This window comes from Cylas formicarius, unplaced genomic scaffold (genome assembly GCF_029955315.1).
Source record: "Cylas formicarius isolate icCylForm1 unplaced genomic scaffold, icCylForm1.1 PGA_scaffold_6__28_contigs__length_40554024, whole genome shotgun sequence".
Taxonomy (NCBI): Eukaryota; Metazoa; Arthropoda; class Insecta; order Coleoptera; family Brentidae; genus Cylas; species Cylas formicarius.
In genome coordinates this window covers 29,233,116-29,246,432 of record NW_026844347.1, presented here as the reverse complement: position 1 = coordinate 29,246,432, position 13,317 = coordinate 29,233,116, and the positions used below count along the sequence as shown (strand labels likewise).

General features: G+C 32.4%; 3 protein-coding genes across 4 annotated transcripts; 1 reads left to right on the top strand and 2 right to left on the bottom strand.

Moving 5' to 3' along the window:
• Positions 1-2,639: 2,639 nt before the first annotated feature.
• LOC132703630 (kelch-like protein 26) lies at positions 2,640-11,062 on the top strand. 2 transcript variants are annotated; one of them, XM_060673004.1, is made up of 9 exons: positions 2,640-2,954; positions 5,681-5,979; positions 6,032-6,243; positions 6,307-6,479; positions 7,822-8,271; positions 9,986-10,132; positions 10,192-10,280; positions 10,341-10,510; positions 10,612-11,062. In XM_060673004.1, the coding sequence occupies exons 2-9, from the start codon at positions 5,706-5,708 to the stop codon at positions 10,873-10,875; spliced, it is 1,779 nt and encodes a 592-aa protein (XP_060528987.1). In that variant the 5' UTR covers positions 2,640-2,954; positions 5,681-5,705; the 3' UTR covers positions 10,876-11,062. The 2 variants fall into 2 exon arrangements, with proteins under 2 accessions (XP_060528987.1, XP_060528985.1); XM_060673002.1 differs by having other exon boundaries at positions 10,192-10,510; positions 10,612-11,061.
• LOC132703629 (IQ and ubiquitin-like domain-containing protein) lies at positions 2,991-5,671 on the bottom strand. The gene has a single exon (XM_060673001.1). It carries the CDS (start codon positions 5,117-5,119, stop codon positions 3,056-3,058), a length of 2,064 nt encoding a protein of 687 aa, XP_060528984.1. The 5' UTR covers positions 5,120-5,671; the 3' UTR covers positions 2,991-3,055.
• A 1,077-nt stretch (positions 11,063-12,139) lies between the features above and the next one.
• Positions 12,140-13,223, bottom strand: LOC132703445 (ATP synthase mitochondrial F1 complex assembly factor 1). The gene has a single exon (XM_060672701.1). The coding sequence runs from the start codon at positions 13,088-13,090 to the stop codon at positions 12,242-12,244; it is 849 nt and encodes a 282-aa protein (XP_060528684.1). The 5' UTR covers positions 13,091-13,223; the 3' UTR covers positions 12,140-12,241.
• Positions 13,224-13,317: the final 94 nt, after the last annotated feature.

Genomic DNA, 13,317 nt, shown 5'->3' with positions numbered 1-13,317 from the left:
CAATAGAACTTGAAGAGGATAACAGTCTGCCCTTTTTAGATGTGCACATCACAAGGACCGAAGATGGACACTTGGAACACACTGTCTATAGAAAACCAACACACACTAATAGATATCTGAACGCTAAATCTCATCACCATCCATCACAGATACAGGCAGTGGCAAATACATTAATTGCTCGGTCCTTCAGGCTCACAAACGAGAGGAACAGAGATAAAGAACTGAAGAAAATTAGTACCTGTCTTCAACAAAACGGATACCAAAGGCGCACCATCAGCAAGGCAATCAGTAAACAACAACAGCCGCAGCAGAGAGTGCAGGACGAGACCCAACGAAGATCGATCGCTGTCCTGCCATACATCAAGGGGGTTACTGACAAAATCGGCCGAATATTACGGAAACACGACATATCAACGGCATACAAACCTGATCATACCATCGGAGCAATACTAAGAAACCCAAAACAAAAAATTACTCTGGAAAACCAAGGAGTATACAGTGTAGCATGCGGATCGTGCAGCCTGACGTATGTGGGACAGACCAACAGAAGGATTTCAGCCAGGCTCGAGGAACATCGTTTAGCCATAAGAAACAAACAAACAACATCTGCTTTGTTTCAGCACCAACATCAGACAGGCCATAAAATTGATTTCGGCACTTGCAAACAAATAGCTAATATTCCTGATTTTAGGACTAGGATTATACGAGAGGCCATCGAAATAGAAAAGTCCGGACACCTCAATACAATATATATATATATATATATATATATATATATATATATATATATATATATATATATATATATATATATATATATATATATATATATATATATATATATATATATATATATATATATATATATATATATATATATATATATATATATATATATATATATATATATATATATATTCTCACGTATTGATTCACGGATGGAAAAATGTGATGACACTATACTCCGGGATATCATCCGTTCGCTCGTTGAACTCCGACTGGAATCCTGCAAATCCTGCATCCGACTGGAATCCTGCAGACGTTTCGCCAAAATCTCACTTGGCATCTTCAATGCTCGCGCGCCGAAAACACTTCGAACACTGCAAGATTTGCAGGATTCCAGTCGGATGCAGGATTCCAGTCGGAGTTCAACGAGCGAACGGATGATATCCCGGAATATAGTGTCATCATATATATATATATATATATATATATATATATATATATATATATATATATATATATATATATATATATATATATATATATATATAAGCTTTTAAAAGTGAGAAGTCAACTATAAATAAAACTTTGACACCCTGTAGCTCGAAACACACGTTTATAGTAAGTTTTTACCAAAAAAATATTAGAGAAATAACCCTGTGAAATATTAGACAGTTATTAAATACAACCCTGTATAATTATTAGTTTATCGACTTATCTAATAAATTACCCCACCCTGTATGATATATGTCTATCATAATGATTTTGAGTCATATCAACGTGGTCACAAAATGCTACTCCTATATATGACGCCGCTACATTAAGACAATAGAAATGTCAATAAAGTTATAGGAAAAGTTGATTGAATAAACTAGTCACCCCATAAAAATACATATAATAGTACAGCTCCGTGATATATAAATAAATGGATTCAAACATTATTTTGTGTTTGTTTTACATACAATTTATTAAAATGTGCGGCCTGTCCCCCGTGCTAATTATACCCAATTTAATTTTGAAAGTGATATATTTCTTTTATTTAATTTTATTTAATTTTGAAAGTGAAATATTTCTTTAGAAACCGACATTTTGTTTTATCGGTTCTCGATTATTCATCTGGTTTACGGGCTAATAACTTTTATTTATAAATTGCACCAATTTCAATTGATATTTGGTGGAACGACAAACAACAATTTGGTAGTTTCGATAACACCGGTGATAATATACTGTGAGCATCGCTCATCTAACACCACCACCACATACAACCAACAGCACGCACCATGACAGGAATGTATTATCTAGAAACGAAACACTACGCAAACACAGAACTTTGTGTAGTGGCATCAGTATTTTATTTTTTCTTTTTTTTTTACCTAGATCACTAAACATTAACATTACTGAAAGTAGAACAACCATTCACATTTTTAAAAAAAGTTAATGGACTACAGAGAACTACAGGTAGGCCTCCGTTTACTAGGACATGTAAGACTCAAACAGAAGAACATTATTGAAAACGGATGGCGCATCAGAATATCGAATCAACGAACTTATGAAAGCGCTGCTGAACGTAAACAAACGCGCCCGTTTGAATTACAATCAAAATGTATACACCAACCTTTGATCAGCTCATTCTATCTGTTTAAACAACAATAAAGGATTATCAGGGCCCTTATTATTAGTAAATATTAAACTTTCGAATAACTCATAAAGACACTGAATTGCAAAACTATACCACCAAACGAACAATTTTTTGAAACAATATTAACTAACTCCAAAAATTGCCAATTTTACTTGCAAACTATGGTAATATTTTTTTCCGCGAGAGGTCTCATTGAATTATAAAATCGCCATTACCATTCCGCAACTCCAGGTAAGGTGAGATTTTTGACATACCACCAAACCGACCAAACCTATTCTCTGATAAGAAACGTCAACATTTTGTAGCTTATTGTTTGGAATATTTAAGTTGTAGTAATCAATCATTCTCGACAGTTATTTTTTGTGTTGCTGGAAGCGGAATTGCATGGGATAATTCATAACATATCCTGGGAATTTTAGGATTATCTAGAAGATTAACAATATTCATTATGATGCTTAAAAATGTTTAAACTATGTTAAAAAGGCACCAAACCTCTTACCAGTGGGCATTTGTGTTGCAAATTAACCTACCATTTCTCTTTATCGTGCAAACTATTCACCCATTGCTCCTATTACTTGCAGAATAACTAGAGGTGAGTTTATATTTTTTGTTGGTTAGGATTTGATACTTAAATAAGTTGGCGAAAGTTATAAACATGAAACTATTTTAATATTTTATTAGTTTTGGTAAATTTTATGAATGTGGACTGTTGCAATCTTCAGATTGATCTGTCGTTTGTAGGTTCCTCCTGTCAGAATCCAACAAGTAATGATTATAAGTCAATAAATGTGGAAAGTGTTGCTTTGCTAACGCGTGTTTGTTAAAAATATGGCTTATAAATTCCTGCTCATAGACTTCATCCAAATTCAAGATTCGTAAATGAACTTTGCTTTCTTCTACAGTTAATAATATGCAATTCCAAGGAGACCATTCTATGTCTTTCTTCCATCGCACCAATCTCAATTCGTAAATATCATTGCATTCCGAGAGAGCTGAATGATTATGCCATATATAGTTAATAATAAAATGTATGTCACGATCTTGTAAAATAAAAACTACAGATGACGTACCGTGATGAAGTCTTTCATAATTTCTTATTTGTTTTAAAATGAATTTATGTGGCGATAAATCTATCCAGGGTTCCTCTGCTTTGTTGAGCCATTTGCAGTTAGTACAGGTTTTTAGTTTCTCTAGACGTGCATGAATTGTAAAAGCTTCAATGGGTTTTAATTTGTGACAATTCTGGCAATATACTAAGTCTTTTGTCATATTTTGCAGCTTAACTTTGTTCATATGATTAGTCACCCCTTCATTACATTCAGTTATTTTAAAATGGTGTAAAACTAATGCTTTTATTCTCTTTTCTAATTCTGTTAAAAAAAAAATCGATATACCTCTAACTAACAGCTCGCTGACTCTATTTATAAGACCAATAATTTCAGCACTTTCTGAGCAGTAGTGCTTTTTCAAATATTCTTTTAAATTCCAATAAGTTTGTAGTTTATCCTCAAGTGAATTGTTTTTCTCACAGAGTTGCCTATATAATGTAAAGTACTCTCTCCCCTTCTGGGCCTCCAAAGTATCCATCTGAATATGAATGTGTTTGTATTCACTGTCCCATTCAATAGGTTTACCAATTTGCTTAAAGAAATTAATGACTTTATTAATTTCTAAGTCGTGTTTTACTTTCATTCTAAGCTTCTCAATAGATTGAAGTATTTCAATTTCTCGGTCAAGCAACAAATAAAATTCTGAAATCTTAGCAGCTCCACAATAAAGAGATGTTATTCTTTCAATTTCAGATTTTTTCCAACGGTCCACCATACTATATAGCATTGCGAAATCTGCAGGTTTCATAGGAAACACTTTCTTTACCAAATCTTTTTTCCTTCTTTCTTCATCTTCAAGTCTTTCTGCTTCTATTCGTGCTAATTCAGTGCTTAGTCGTTTGTGGTATTCTTCTCTTAACTGTTTTAAACACTTCCTCATTTTCCATGAATAGTAGTACCTCTGAATGATTCGTATTTTACCTTCAATGTTTAATCTTTTCTCTCGTTCTTCTGCAGTTTCATATGTGCCGGGTGTTAGTATTTTATCACAAATATTTGGTATATAAATCTCTTTATTTGAGACTTGTATTGCTCTTGAATAGTCCTTTTCAGTTGTTCGATTTCGGGTTATATATGTTTGTGTGTCTCTGTGATTCTTCATTTCTGCAGATAGTTTAAGTTTTAATGGGCCAGTCTGAGTGAATCCATGGTGATATTGAATTCCAGTCTGAATATTTCTATACCCCCCCAAGTATGGTTTTTCAATAGCTTGATTTTCAATTTCTACCACAATATCAAACATTCGGTCGTCTTTTTGAATTTTTACGGTTAGAATATCAGGAACTGTTAGGTCCTTATAAGCATTTTCTATATGAATTTTGTAATTTTTATCACCGCTTAGTATCTTAAACTCCAATATTCCATACCGATCAGGCTTAAATTGCTCTAACCGGGTGCCACCATCAATTGCTTCATCTTTATAAAGTAAATTAATAACCTCTGACGGAATTCCAAATAAATTAGATAGATTTCTTTTGATGAAACTGATGTTGTAGAAGCCTGGAAACGATTGTGTGAATACTTTCGCGTCAGTCGTATAAAATTTTACTGTCACTTGGCCCGATAAGTTGTCTCCAGAAGCTTTTTCAATTTTTTCAAAATTTATCTCTGAGATCTGATCTAATATCAGAGAACTATTAGCGCTCATTTTTACGTTTTTGCATTTGCCATGTCATTTATGGACGAAAACTTGTTCAATAATAGGTTTGTTTCTAAGCAACGTCAGTTCTATTGATTTGCCAATCAAATTAAATATTTTGTAAGACAAAAATTGAACGTTTCAGAAAAGAAACTTATGTTTATCACGCACTATCATTTTTTCAAATTTACGGATTAACGCAATTAATAAAAAACTTATTAGTTGTTAGCAATAATGACCTTTATTTTCAGTTTAACTAGTACACAATGTAGTGCAGTGCAATCATCAATAGATGTTGTCATATTTAATGAATTTTCCATCAGTCATACTTTGCATTTTTTTGATTTACTAAATTACAACCTGCTACTTTAGTATTAAAAAAACTGCATATAAGGTTTTTGCTGTTAATGAAATCTTGTTTTACAAGAAGCAAATAGATTGTGATTTATGCTACAAAATTAACTTGTTTTTAAATAACTTAGATTATCTGCTTTTATGTTTACGTTTTGTTATTGGGTCTATAATTGTAGTTTTGGTTAGTTTATTTATAATTCTACTTTTACTTTTTAGAAAATGTGTGAACTCGACTAGTACAATGACAAAGACCAAGGAAAGATATTTACATGACAAACCACTGCACACCATCTTTTATGAACACTCTTCTCATCTGGGTACACTTCTCGAGGGTCTAAATTCTTTAAGGCAGAAGGGCGAACTTTTGGATATCACTTTAGTAATAGAAGGGAGCCTTTTTCAAGCTCACAAAGCAGTCCTTTCGGCATGTAGCGATTATTTTAGAGCCATGTTTACGGACAATATGTTGGAAGCAAGAAAAAATGAGATATGTTTGAATGGTATCACGGCAAAAGGTAAACCAAAAATTAATTTCTTTCTTACACTGAAGGTTTTATGTAATTTTAGGGTTTCACCAACTTCTCGAATATGCTTACACATCACACCTGGCCCTTAATTTAGCAAATGTCCAGGATGTTCTGGAAGCTGCATCCCATGTGCAAATGGTCAATTGCATACAAGCTTGTTCAAACTACCTACAATCTCAAATCGATCTTGATAATTGTGTAGATATAGTCACTATTGCAGAAACTTACTCCTTAGGTCAATTACGAATGAAGGTGAGGTTAACAAACTAAGGCCTCTTATTTTATTAATGTGTTAATATTTTCATTGTTTCTAAGGTGTATCGTTTTATGAGTGGTCACCTACTAGAATTTTCCAACAGCTCAGAGTTTTACAGATTAACGCCTCAACAATTGGAAAATCTTTTAGGCTATGATTTCCCAGTGGATTGTTCTGAAGCTGACGTTTTGAGTATCGTTTTGGCTTGGTTTTTTCATACAGATAAACGCGAGTAAGAAATAAGCTACATTATTTTAGCATGGTTCTGTCAGAAGTTGGTAGCGTTAGGCTTAGAATTTTTTTATGGTCCATGATAAGAGTTCTGGTTATCAATTTGATACTTTCTTGTAGATACGTCAACTGTGGAATTTCCATTTTTTATGTTGATTTGAATTTTAGCATGCAAGGCAAAAATTTACATTTTATAAAGTTAACCTAATTTAAAATTAGTTAAAAGTAAACGCCACATGTCTCAGACCAAAAATTTTAAAAAATGAGGGGCCAAACTGCGAGTCATATTCATTGAAAATTAAAAAATATATACAATAGGCTTGGGGCACCTAAATATAATTGCATTGTTATGGGAGTGCGCTTGGTAGCTCCGAAATAACAATTATTTTTAATAATAATAATAATTTTCAGTTTAAGTTTTAAACCTATTTTCTTTTGCCTATACTTTTGCTTTGCTGTAATGGTTTTGCGATCGAACGAGCGCATATGCGAGTAAGTATGAAATCTTAATTCACTATAGAAACGTATCAAATTTAATGCCTCTGTAAAAATACATAAATAAACCCGAAATGTCTTTCTTTAATTAAGTGTAACTTTCAGATATAGCACACAGCATTCGATCTGGGTAAATTTATTGTTTGAAGCTGGAATTAATAAACCAAACCTTAATTAGAAAGAAGTTACTTGCAATACTGTGTCAGCATCAACAGTTGTAAAGATTTTAGCTAGAAATTGCAATTTCAATTTATGCAGAAAATTGAAAACTATGGCCCTAGTTTCCCATAAAAAAATTAAAAAGTCACCATTTCATTAAATTTTTATCATATGAAGAATATAAAGAACCTAAAAAAAATTCTTAGTGAGAGCTGTTTTACTCGAATTTCTACGAACCAGGCAATCTAAGACGAATTGTATTTTTTTCCATCTTAAAGAAAATAAAATGGAAAAATTTATGTTTGAAACTTTTCGGTTAGCTGCTTGTGTGATGTAATTACTTACTGGGTAAAAAATGATTCAAGTATTGTTTTACCACTTATTTTATTAGACCCAAGTTTTCAGTAAATTAAAATAAGTAAAAATATTATCTTATCTCATTATTACATACATTAAAAATTAAATAAATAGTCTGAAAAACGGTACGTTGCCTTTAATATATAATACATAATAATATTTAATGTTTTATATAACATATAAGATATATATATTTATTTTTTTTTAAGTATTATTGAGTGTTGTCCTTGAATTTTATCCAATTATTTTTGATCAAGTAGCTAGTAAGTCTAGCCATAGAAGCTTTCAGAATTGGTTGGTAATTTGCTTTTACATTTGTTTGTCTATTTCAGCGTAGATTATAGATTAACGTACGCAGTCAGAATAATGAAATATATCCACTTTAAGGAGATCACTAAACGGAAATTGGACAGTATCCTAGAAAAAATATTGGAGGAACGTAATTATGAATGGCAGATATTGTATAGAATAATTCTGCAACAGGTATATGTCCAGTCGAATACGGGCAAAACGATGGACATGCGTTTGAATTTGCTCAATTCTCGGGGAATGGAAATGGCTGTTTTGAAAATTGGCGGTTTCGGAATTAGCGGTATTACGAACGAAATAACGTACTGCTTCGCGAGTAAAAGAAAATGGAAACATTTGACTTCTATACCCCACGTAGAGCAGTGCAATTACGGAACGGCTGTATTCAACAATGAACTTTATATAGTGGGTGGATGTTTCAATCAGTCATTACAAGAGAATATACACCCCTTTGGTTTTAAATACAGCCCGAGGTAAGCTACTTTATATAATAAAATTGTGTATTAAATTTATTATTTATTTAGTTTTATTAGATTAGCAAAAGAAAAGTGAATAGTAAAGGTAGATATAAATTATATAATGTATACTTAAATTCTTAATGCGACTTTAACAATGACAGGGGTGATTAAACAGGGTGGACAACCTAAAGGTTATATTGTAAAATAGTACAACTAGTTTTATAAAAAAACTGATATGGCATGAAAATTCCACTTTACATTTTGAGCAGTATACACATCATCAAGCCGTCATATCACATTTTAACAAAACAAAGTGCGCGTTGACGTCTAATGCGGGATATAAAGGCAGGTTTATGCAAACCTTTTGAGTAATAAAAATTAATACGCATATTTTTAAGAGTTCAGTGTTTTTTCCTTGGGGGTATGGAATGATTCACTTTGGTTATTTCCTCAACTGTTTTAATGGTGTCAGAGCGCGTGTTTTTATTGTATTACCATTGCGTGAGCTATTGTATTATTAAATCTATTTTTATTACTAAAAGCTCTTGCCTTTAAGAGACGTCCTCCTTGGTAAATTTGTAAAAACATTTTACACTTTTTGGAAGACTGAAAAATCTTTCCATCGGGAAATACGACTCTTCCAAAACTGCTGTTCTTGCTGTGCTTGCTTCTGTTAAGGAGTAAGTGCTTTTTTTTGACAAACTGTGGTGGAACTGATCTGTTTGTCAACCAGATCCCTTTTTACTTTCAAACGTTTCTTCTTATCTCCACCGGAAAAACGGTACCGTTGATAAGGACCAACTATCTTCTAACTTCGCCACAATTCTCGGTTTTAACTGTCTGCTCGTGTGTGTAGCCATTTTAGGCAATGATCAAATTAAAAATATTTTCTTAAAATACGCGGTGGTGCCATGTTTCGCAAAGTGATACTTCTTTCAATTCTATTAAATGAGACACCCTATATATTATTGGATTTTCGAATACCCACATTAATAGCAATTTCAATTATATATCATAGTACGGGTCTCTGACTTATCGTTTTGGCTTAATTGGCAGATAAAATTAATATTAATATTAGCTCCTTATCAACTTGTTCATAACCGTTTTAGAGCATTGTTAAGAAGTCTTCTTAAAAACAGAATATGAAGCTTTGCACAATATTGCCAAATTTCTCAAATTACTTATTTCTAACACTAACTACCAATGCTTATTACTTACAAATAAAATTAATTAAATTAGTTTTTCAATATGTCCGGCGTTTTAAAGAATACAAGTAATATATGCTATTTCTAAACGGTATAAGGCATTTGACACGTAATTAGTTTCATTCAGTGCGAAATCGTTGCTGCGATTCCAAAATTGTTGACGGTTTATCTTTGTAAACCATATCTTTCAATTTGCCCCACAAAAAAAATCCATAAAATATGGGTCCTAAGATTCTAGATCTCCAGATTGCACACCATACTTTCACGGATCTTCGCCACTGCTTGTTTACTTCAAAAACACATTTTTTGTTTTCTGGACTCCAATAATGCGTATTTTTTCTATTAAATAACACCGCAGATGTTGTAAATATTGATTCATCGGTCCAAATTATATGTTCTCTAAAAAAAAAAAAAATTATCTTCAAGGTTTTAAGAAGGGAGAGTTAAAAAATCGAATGAAATTAAATATTCAAAAAACAGATTCCCATACAAATCACATTTTTTTCTATTTTTACGCAATGTAGGTATAATAAATGGTCTACGATGTCCCCTATGAAAATTGAAAGATGCCGATTTAGTTTGAATGTTGTCGGTGATATGCTGTACGCGGTTGGGGGCACCAGCGAGGGTGATGAAAATGTTACGTGTACCTGTGAATGCTACAATCCCAGGTAAGCAACGCATTATTTGAAGTGATGGTTGTGAATTTTAGTATTTTATATTATATTAGATTAGATTTGTGGTACACTATACCGGACATGCCAGCCCACCTAAGCCAACACGCGGGTGTCAGTTCTGGTTGTCGATTATTCATAAGCGGTGGGATAGATAGAGATAATATTTGCAACTCAAGCGTTTATTGTTACGATGTAAATTTAGAAAATTGGAAAACGTGCGCTTCAATGCTACAACCTCGAGCTGATCATGTTATGCTATCCATTGGAAAGTATTTGTACGTTTGCGGCGGCTGGACAGAGGACATAGAAATGCGTTCGCGATTACTAGTGGACACTATAGATGTTTACGATACGGAGAAGGACACTTGGGAAGTAAGAGAATTTATAAGTGGCATTATTTTTACAAGGCAATATCTTTTTTTTTTTTGAGAAATTTTTTCGAAATTGCACTTTATCGAGTCTTTGTCTTGCAGATACTAACTAAAGTTCCTACACCGCGTTATCACGCAGGTATCGTCTGCGTAGAAAATAAGATTTACTTTGTCGGAGGATTTCATAGCGACGCGGTTTTCGATAAAGATACCGCAGCCATAGAATATTACAATATTGAAAATAACATGTGGACAATAGAAGAAAAATATCCACAAGACATTTGGGAACACACGTGCGCTACCTTGTATATTCCCAAGTGCCGAGATGATATGGAAGTAATACCAACTACTGAGAGCTCAGTGTGATTTAACGTTTTACCAAATTCATTCCTGTTAGTAAGAGATTATTGAAGTTATGCTAAATGTATTTTTGGGAAATAAAGAATATTTTTGTACTTTGGATGGGATGAGTTTATGTTTATCAAATGCTCAGTTTAAGATTTCCAAAAAATGTAAGGTGAAAAGGGAAGAGTTGAGATGAGTAATGCCCAGGAAATATATTTTTGAATTAAATTATTAATAGTTTGTAGTTTTTTCTCTTAAAAAATAATTCCTTTTTGTTTGGCAGGAACAGATCCAGTTATACATCTTCATATTAAAACTCCTTATATCCCTCCCCCTCCAACTAGTGAAAGTTTAGTGTGATTTAACATTTTACCAAATTCATTCCTCTTAGTAAGAGGATATAGAAGCTATGATAAATGTATTTTTGGGAAATAAAGAATATTTTTATAGTTTGGATAGGGTGAGTTTATGTTTAAAAATTGCTCAGTTATAGATTTCCAAAAAATCAAAGGTGAAAAAGTAGGAGTTGTAATCAGTAATGTGCGGACATATATATTTAAATTAAATTATTAATAATAAAAATTATTAAACTTATTACTTTAAAAAAGTAGGTTACACAATTAAAGTTGAAACTACCATGTTTTGTTTGTCATTATGCTAAGAAACTTATATAAATTAATTTGTTCAAAGAAACTTCCACAGGCAACTGTAATACTTTTTACAAAACTTTTGGATTCCTCCTGCGTCCATTTTTGCTGAGTCAAACTTGCTGACGTTTCGCCAAGCATGCTGTTGGCTTCTTCAGACCTTGTTATTTTCATAGTTTATTACAAAATTAAAATAATTCAAGATATGTACTTAAGAATGTTGAAGATAGCGTCAGTGTGCGATACGGCGCCACCATGATTGTAGACCTCAATTTTTACAATTGAAAAAAGTGAAACATTTTGTTTCTTCGATATTGTTTATTGTCGAGAAAATAAAACTTTCTAGATAAAACAAAAAGTAATAATTAATTGACTGAAGTATTGCTTCATTTATTGATAACTCGTTTAATTTGAAATTATTTTTTATAAAAGAAACTAATTGTTAGTAGTTAAACTTTTAGGTTTGGTCAATAATTCAAATAGGAATGCCTCGGTGTGTGTGCGTGAAAAAGTAATCACTGTATGGAATGGAACCAAGAGATTATTCTTAGCCTCTAAGCCTCTGCAAACAACATTTAATCAAATAAACTTATTAATGTTTTGGTATTATTTCTTTTGTGAGTTATGGTAATAATAAAACCCAGTTGTTTTTTTCATCAATTTTTGTCAACATTTCATACTTTTTTTATTTACAAAATACGACTCTTTACTTACTACTACTTAAATACTAAATTGATTTCCTATTTTAAAGATATATTACTAATTTCCTTTACTAAATCCATATGATCAAAAGTATCAGGGTGGTGGGTAAAGGTATCCAACAACTTCTGTTTCTGTTTATCATCCTGAGTATAATACAACTGTAACTGGTTAGCAAGACACTGTGCTTCTTTTGCATTTATAATGTTTTTATCATATTCACCCCTCATTAAAACAATTCCTTTACTTTCTTTAAAATCTTCGTAATGGGTGATTGTTAAACATTCTGGTGCATTTTCATTATGGACTTGGTAGTACAGCAAAGGAGTGAAATGTGCTGTCCTCTTCTCGAACTGCAACATTATAAACTCATAGCCCTGAGTTCTGGGCAATGGAAACAAAAACATTGGGTATTTTACACAATTTTCTTCCAGTGTTTTGAAGTTCTCTGATGGTATAACAGCAGCAATGCAATTCTTTGTCTGATGGTACTCTTCCCATATCTCTTTAATTTCTTCCTTCGACTTGTTTTTTATTAAATCAACCTTCATTATTTTATCTAGGTGTTCCTCTTGCGTCTGAGATACTTCTGGTGCCAGCTTCTTTTTTGGATTCAAGAGTTGGGAGAACTGTTGTCCCTTTATCTCCTCTAGCTTCTTAGTTTTTGATTTACCCATGTCAACAACTCTGGAACTAAATTCTTCCGGGGCATTTTTTTGCAACTCTGTTATCTTCTCCGCGTATTTTTCGTAATAGGGATTGCCTTTCAAATCCTCTAAAATTTCTTGCAATTTTCTGGGAGTTGTCATGATGTTTTTCTGCGTTAATTTCTTAGACAGTGCGAATGATCCCCTATATAAGACTGATCTCATAAATGAAGTAAGATGCATTTCTTATGCTTTGTGAATGTTTAATTTTTGTTTATTAAACATTACATCATAAATACATAATTATTTGGGACGTTTTTTCTTTAATTTACTGCTATTGGTCACGACTGCTAAGATTATTTTAACTTAACCTCATTTCTGCGTCATTAAAAAAAGAAGAAAAATATCTAGCGACCTCTAAAATTAATAGTTAAACTCGGTACCGGGGATATGTGAATCCATTAAAGAGA

Coding starts and splice junctions, on each gene's coding strand:
- LOC132703629 (XM_060673001.1), bottom strand. CDS start 5,119: ATGAGCGCTAATAGTTCTCTGATATTAGATCAGATCTCAGAGATAAAT.
- LOC132703630 (XM_060673002.1), top strand. CDS start 5,706: ATGACAAAGACCAAGGAAAGATATTTACATGACAAACCACTGCACACC. Junction 5,980..6,031: donor GAATGGTATCACGGCAAAAG/GTAAACCAAAAA, acceptor ATGTAATTTTAG/GGTTTCACCAACTTCTCGAA. Junction 6,244..6,306: donor TAGGTCAATTACGAATGAAG/GTGAGGTTAACA, acceptor ATTGTTTCTAAG/GTGTATCGTTTTATGAGTGG.
- LOC132703445 (XM_060672701.1), bottom strand. CDS start 13,090: ATGCATCTTACTTCATTTATGAGATCAGTCTTATATAGGGGATCATTC.